This window comes from Rattus rattus, chromosome 2, assembly GCF_011064425.1.
Source record: "Rattus rattus isolate New Zealand chromosome 2, Rrattus_CSIRO_v1, whole genome shotgun sequence".
NCBI classification, from domain to species: Eukaryota; Metazoa; Chordata; class Mammalia; order Rodentia; family Muridae; genus Rattus; species Rattus rattus.
The window spans coordinates 182078198-182086405 of NC_046155.1; the positions used below are offsets into that span (position 1 = coordinate 182078198).

Sequence of the window (8208 nt, forward strand, 5' to 3'; positions counted from 1 at the left end):
CTCAAATAATGTTACTTAGGATTCCTAAATAGAGTATTATTTTCACAGTAGAATAATAATACAATAGAAAAAGCTGTTTGATTCTAGTTGGCAATAAAACTGCATATATTAGTGTCAAAAGTTTAAAACACAACTTCTGAGTACAGTTTCCCTTAGAAAGACAAGTGGCTAGGCACTAGTTGTATGTTAATATTTTGTAAAGGAACAGGAACTTAAAATTTAAATAGTGTGGAAAAGAAACCATACACTGTGTATCCCTGTGATAACATTATGCGATTTGGGAATTTCTGACTCATGGCGAGCATAATGCTGGCAAAGTTGGGTCACGATTAATCACAAAAGGTACCAAAGTAGGAAAACACATAGAAATGATTGCTGTGATGTTTATCAGCCACCAACCAGGATTATATACAAGAGCAATGCAGCCTTGTAAGATGGAAGAGAGGGCACAAAAACCTATGAAGGTGAACATGAGAGCCAGTATCCTGTGGGTAGCTCTGGACTCAGGCGATGTTCTGGAGGAAACAGTGATGCTATGGATATGTTGAACATTTTGCTTGTGCATATAGAGAATGACAACCATGGAGGTGCTCGACCAGATGATAATGAAAGAAAACAAAATTTCAGGAAGAACAATAATTGTAGTATAGAATAGGTTCATAAAGTCATCATCAGCTACATTAGAGCAATATTTGAGAGGAGTTTCATGTGTCAGGTTCTTTCTGTTCTCCTTGCTATACAAATAAACAGGAAAAATCATGTTTAATGCCATGTAGAGAATCCAGCAAAGAGAAGTGAAGAGACCAATATGATGTGGAGCTTTGACTTTAAGGTTCATCCAAAAAGAGTTCCTAGGACTGACGGTGATTGCCTGGAAGACACTCAAGAAGCATGTGGTACTAATGGACATATTTCTGCCCAGTCTTTGAATATAAAAAAGTAATTTACAGCCAAAGTCATTGATAAATCCTTTTATCCCAAAAGTATGCACTGTATGGAGCAGTCCTTTAGAAAGAAGGATCAAAAAGTTGGCTGTGAATAGGTGTGAAAGAATTAAATTTGAAGTCTTTATTTTATGTTCAATATAGTAATTGATCAGGTAGCAGGAAAGAAGAGAGAAATTTCCCAAAATCCCAACTGTACTCTGAAGTAAGAACACTATTCCTATTATCAAATCCTTGAGGTACATTCTGTCACTTAACAATTTTTCCTTAAATTGTTGCAAAAGTCACTTCCTTGAACACTTCGAGACCTGGTTTTTGATGTGAACAAAAAAATCACATGGGCTCTAGATAAGAATTCTATAGTAGTTGACGTAATAGGAGCACTCTGACTCAGAAAATCACTTTATCCGCAATACTTCACAAAAATATTTTGTCAGTAACACTGCTTAAATCTTCTAGTCTATATGTTTATGAAAAGTAATTCCAGATCTTTGCATAGAAATGTAAGTATTAGGAGAATGTCCAAGTACCTCTTAGAGAATCAATGACCAGTGAGTAAAAATCTAAGGGATATTCATTGACAAATTCCAAAATTAATTTCCAGTAACAACTCATATTGAAGACAAAGTTATATTAATTACCCTTTTACAGCAAAAAAAAAACAGAAAAAGTAAACAGAAAAGAAAAGAAAAAATAAAAATAAAAAAGAGAAATCTAAGCATCTCTCCTCTGAAATTTAAACAAAAGAAAAACATTTCTCTGAAACAATGCAAATATGTTTTTGTGCACACATAATGCAATGATTATTATATTGTACAAACTACTCACTATAAAGTTTAAGTAACACAATACAAAAATTTTAATATCTAGGTCTCATAATTTATATAAGAGACATATATAGAGATTCTTGGTTTTGCACACAGATACAGTATTCTTAAGTAGATACCTCTTATTAAGTAAACAACAAAATAGAAAATATATGAATCATTTCCACCACAGTCAGGAAAAAAGTGAAAATATTAACTAGAGATTAAACTGGTGAAGAATGTACAATATTCTTATGAGATCCAGTGTCTGGTGTCAATGAGCAGTAAAATAAGTGTAATGATAAAACCATAGTAAACAATATATATTCCTATGATTGAAGATAATTTTAACCCCAAATATGGAAGGAGAAGACAGCTAACATGAGTCAACAAGGACAAATTAGTGAAAACAAATAATTAGGTAAAACAATGTTTTAAAATTCATGTATATGGACTACATTCACCTCAAATGGGATTTAAGACTTCAGCCTTTGACATGAAAAAGACATGGTTATCATTTCATGGAACATGCCTCATAAGAACGTTTGTAATTGAAATAACAGGTTGGATATATCTTACTTCTTGTGAAATAGTGGTTTAATTATAAATAGGAAAGGAATTAGTTTTTTTTCTTAACTAATTGATTTGACTCTAGACAATGATTAATACAGGCTGGTTTATCATTCTATATACTTCATCTAATGTTCTGTTATGCCTTGCTCTATTTCTATTCATTTTCAGTTTTGGTGGGATATTGGTTTGGGGACATGTTTACTTCTATCTTCCAAGATCTTAAATTCCCCATACAGCGCAACAAATGAAAATAGAACAGCCCATTTGGATATTTGTCATCCCTTCCGACTTCTTTCAGATCCATGAGTTCTTTTTTCCTAAACTGCATGGTACCCAGGGGACACCATGGTAATACTGGGGTTAAAAATAATCTACTGTTTGTCAGGGTTGCAATACCTACTGTTGGAAAATCCTGCTATAATAGTGATGTCAATGTCTGTCATGCCCATATTGGTTTCATGAACTTGGTATAGAGAATGAAAAACTCGCTTTCAACCTGACTTTCCTAAACTCTGCACTTTATGAGTATTCAAAGCTACATCGTTCTACCTAACAAATACCATATAGTCCTTAGCAAAATTATAGGACCAACTTACAGTTAAGCTACTCACAGAACTTTAAACTTCAGCCAATGAAAATTTATCCTAAGAGGAACCGCTTCTCGGTTTCCAAGGTTTACATTTATTTCCAGCCCTAATAAAACCTATGTGTACAAGCTATTTTGATGAATACAATGTGAAATAGCTGCTTTGCTGTCATGTAAAATATCTGTAATGATAAAGGGCTTTAACACTGATACAAGACTGAGCCTTCCAACCCATTTCATTCTCCACCTTTCTCTCTGTCGTTCTGTTTCTCTGTCTCCTCTGTCTCTCTTTCAGTTTCTCTGTCTTTCTCTGTCTCTGTTTACATTGCCTGATTTCACCTTGTGTATTTCTGATTCTAGACATCCCAAGTGATGGCATAGACTGAGGAACTAGGTTCTGCTCCATCCTTTCCTGTTTGGTATGCAGCAGAACCTAGACACAAGGGAAAAAGAAAAAGAAATCACAATTGAGGTTACATAAGCAATCCAAGAAACCTTTAGAACCTCAGGAACTCCTCTAATACTGTGGTTCAATACATTTGATAGACTTACATAATGCTCAGAGCAATATAGTTAATCAGAGAGGTCTGACCTAGCTGGACTCTTCTTTAAAATTTTTCAAGCTAACAGAGACGGAGTTAAGTTTCTCATAGAATAAACTGTGATGTTCTGCAATGTCTCACTATGCAAGTACCAGAAAAATAATTTGCCTTTCTGTATGGACTGTATAATTACAAGTTTGATTTTATACTAAAAGAGATTCAACTTATGAATTATAATTTTCAATACTACACTTCAAAGGGATACAACTTTAAAATCTCAATATTATAAAAACTATTAAAGTATTGGACATTTTTATAAATCATTAAGACAGAAAATTAATAGTTATCACATAAATGACCCAATTTTTATGTATAATTCATTTACAAATGCAACCTTTATTTATATTATTGTGTTTTTTCAAAGTTATCCCATATATAAGTAACTAAAAATAAGTAAATTACAATTAAAATCATGTATACCTAACAAATGACCATCAAATAATATCTGATACCTGCTGAATCTGTCCTGTAATACGTTTAATTGAAAATGATTCCTGTGATCTACTGTCCATTTGAATTTTGCTTACTGCTAATATTTTTACTTCTCAGATATTTGATGTTAATATTTAAGTGTAGCTTTATCAGCAGGTGTCTGAGCAAGTTTTAGAAGTTTGCTTCATATTAAAGAATAAGCAGGATTCAGATATACATTTTGATGTATAAAATAATTTGATTTTCAAAGATGGATCTTAATTAACAAATACTCATATATGCGCAATGGTAAACAAGTGAAATGGTAACAATGAAATGCTTATGAAAAATATAAAGTTTTAGAAAAATATTTACTGTTTACAAATGCAAGTAACTGTACGCTGAGATTTCATATTTCAGAGTTTTATCCCACCAATGGAATTCTGATAACTTATTAATCTAGCTCAGTTAAAATACTGTTATTATGGTTAGTCACATACTCAGTAGGTTAAATTTCCTCTGATAGTCTTTGAATTAAAATTTACAGATGCTACACATCATGCTAAAATCATCTCTACTCAATTTATATGTCCATCTCCCTGGACAGAAACAAAAGAATGATCAGGTTTTTTCAACAAAAGCACAATTTTATTATGCCTCAAAACTATGAATCTACTATTGCTGATTTTCAGATAATACATAGAAGCTTTTTGTACATCAAGAATTTAAGTGTAGTTTCCAAAAATGGCAATATAAACTTTTGGGAGTAAATCAATTCCTAAACCTTGGATCCCCCAAACCCCAGCTTTCAAATGTACTGCAAATTAGCACTTGGTCAGTCAACTGTTTATTCTGTTTTCTTGTGTGGAGTACTCCAATTATAAGAGTTTGATTTTTAAGATATTTAAATTTAACTTCTATCTGTAGTTTATATCTACACAGTGAATAGAAACCAACTAATTTCTCCAAACATGTTCTACACTAAGCCAGCCCCAGTTAAGCTTCCTATAACAGAAAACCCCCAACTTGGTAAAAGCTGATGTAATTCAGTAATATTGATGTAAATATTCTTAGTCTATTCAAATGGGATAGCAAAAAAAAAATGCTTCTGATGAAAGCCACATAGTTTTTATATCTCACTAATATTGCCTAATATTCTAATATTTATAGACCCAGACAATGAAGAAGAACACATCCCCATTGGTTCTCAACAAATTGCTAGAATATTATATACAAAACAAAACAAACAAAACAAAACAAAATTCCCTGGCAAATCGACAGTATAACTACATATATTACCTATTATATAATGATTAAAAAATTATGTTCTTCTGATACTATCCGAGCCATCACAATTTATATATGCCTCCTTTTATGAATTAAAGTTTTTATCCCTTCCCATTTAAAGAATTCTAAGACTGTATCAATAATTTCAGGAGGATATATAAGATGAACCGGGAATGCTGTATCAGTCTTCCTCCACATTAGTCTTCAAAGACATCTTATTGTAAAGACAAACCTAGTTTTACTTCTTTATGATTAAACCTATCTTTTTTTTTTCAGAGCTGAGGACTGAACCCAGGGCCTTGCGCTCTTCCAATGAGCTAAAATCCCCAACCCCTAAAACTGTTTCTTTAAAGAATTGGTTTATGCCTCACTTGTAGCTTTAAGTGCAAATATTTTTATTGTGCTTGTTCTAGGATATGATAAAAATGACTTTGCTTCAAAATTAAATAACATTCTTACAACTGTAATTTTTTTTCGGTGCTGTTATGACTATTTTATCATAACCTTGCAATTAGGTATTTGACTCAAGAGGTCATTATGATTAATATTATTTACATTATTCTTATGTACTGCCATCTATTTTGCTGGTCCAAAAATTAGTAAATGGTTTATATTCTTTTCTCTTAGGGATTAAAATTAAAGCATTCATCAACCACACAGAAAATAGTGATCATATTCAAATAAGAATATTTACCTTAAAGTTTCTATATAACAGAAAGTATATAATATTCATGTCAATCATTGTACTTTCCTGGTTTGTATACCAGGAAATTATAATGCTATTTGTAGGTTATAACTTTAAAAATCCCTACATACTATTTAAGAGGACAGAGCTTCAGCTTATTTTCAGATGATAGTGTACACTGAAGCATTGTAAATAAAAACAAGAAATGTATAACAAGCAAATAAAAACAAACTATGTGTTTATACATCATGAATGAACTTAGAAACAGTGAAGTATAGATCAGCAGTGATTGCATCATTCATGGACTAACATAGATAGGAATGCATGTCCCAAAAATAGAACATGTAACAATGACAGAGCCACATATTATTTTAGTGACATAATGCACAATTATGAAAAAGCTAATAAAGAAATTTGATATTTTTATTGCTTTTGAAGGACTGAATAAATTTTCTTCCTGTATGATTTGGACTCTAACTTTCTGTTTTCTTGTTGTCTCATATTCTCAATATATGGAATGAATTCCTGGATATTACATGGAAAAACAAATATTTTATGGAAAAAATATAGCCAAGAAATTAAAATAATTATAGGTTATGAAATGGTTAAGTTGGTGAATTCTTGAACTTGGACATGTAATGGCCTGAGTTGAACCTCTACATTCAGCAAAAAAGAGGAATTTTCACCCAAGTACTAGAACAGAAAGTAAAGAAGAACCACAGGTCTCCCTGCCAGGTCAGCTTAGAATATTCAGAAAGTTGCAGAGACTTGAAAACTTTGTCTAAAATGTATAAGGATAATATTATTGGAATATAAAATTTGTCAGAAAAAAAAGAACAGTTGTCCCCTAAACACACCACACCACACACACACACACACACACACACACACACACAAACACACACACATTATGATCATGATTACTTCTGTATTTGAACATAGGCAGTCACATATATATATGTATATATATGTATATACAAATATATTAGAAAATTGAATTAATATTCATTGGTATTTACAGGCTTATATTAAATTCCTTAGTAAATCACACAATTAATAAGGATTTTGGAAAAAATAAAGTGAAAGATATTCATAGAATCTTTGAAGACAAGGTTTGCATTGTATGAGTTTCCAATTTCAGCATCAAATTTTCCACATAAAATCTTTACTCCAGACTTCCCTTCTTAGATGTATTGCTACATACAGCAAATACAAACTGCTCACCTGACTCATTCTTTGTGCAAAAACTTCAGCTCAGTGAGTCCTTCATGATCTCCTCAAATTTCTGAAATCCAGCATTAGCAAGAGGGAAAATTTCAACTGTAAGATGAAGGTCATTATTTATGACCTCATCTCACCTATGAACTACAGTTTTCATTACATCTTCTGTGGCAAAGATACCCCTTACTTTGGGAGACAATAACTTTTCAGGGACTATTTTGATAACTAACTCCCAAAGTTCATCATTAAATTCATGTGATTGTCTCCAATGAGACATTCTAAACTATTTGAAGAAGCTACAAACAATTAAATTCTCATGAACCCTAAAGAATAACCATTTCAGACTATACCAAGATTATTGAGGTCTGCTGTGGGAGAATTGTACAAAGAAGTTTCTGTGACTTACTCTACTCCAACAGTCTCTTAATTCCACTATAGAAACCTGAGTCTACTATTAATTATAAGATTCCATCACTGTGCACTGTTATTACATTGGTCCAAGTAAAATCAGTCAAAAATTCAGGAATAACTGCTGAAGTGTTTGTGGTAATAATTTGCACCAAGAATCATTCTTATTTTCCTTTTTAAACCACTTAAAAATTCAATTGAATAACAATAAGAAAACGTCAACATGGCAGTGACAAAATCTTTGAACATGGCCCTATTCATCAGAGAATTTACTGGCAAATATCTATCCTTCACAAAAAATCAACTTTCTCCTTTAAACAATAGATATGCCATGAATTTGTTTTTAATAAAAATTCCTTTAGGAGTCTTAGAGGATTCATAAAAATCTTGATGAAAAATATTTTGAACATAAATTTCATCATAATTAAGAGAAAATAATGGATAATGTATCAAATTAATATTTAAATTCTGGCTAATAAGAATATTTTTGTGAGTCTTTAAAACTTAAGAGATACTAAAGCAGTATAGTTCACATCAGAAATACAGCCTCTTGATTCAATTGTAGCTTCTGTTCCCAGAATTCTCTGAATTTCAAGATTCAATTCAGTAAATTACAAACATAAAAAGTTGTTCTATCCTTGTCAATGTTTCCTGGATGGATACTGTGTTGATTTGAATGGGAAAT

At 31.7% G+C, this 8208-nt stretch overlaps 1 protein-coding gene across 1 annotated transcript; it reads right to left on the reverse strand.

The window, feature by feature from the left end:
* Positions 1 to 292: 292 nt before the first annotated feature.
* On the reverse strand, positions 293 to 1189 carry LOC116894603 (vomeronasal type-1 receptor 4-like). Its single transcript, XM_032896319.1, has one exon. It carries the CDS (start codon positions 1187 to 1189, stop codon positions 293 to 295), a length of 897 nt encoding a protein of 298 aa, XP_032752210.1.
* Positions 1190 to 8208: the final 7019 nt, after the last annotated feature.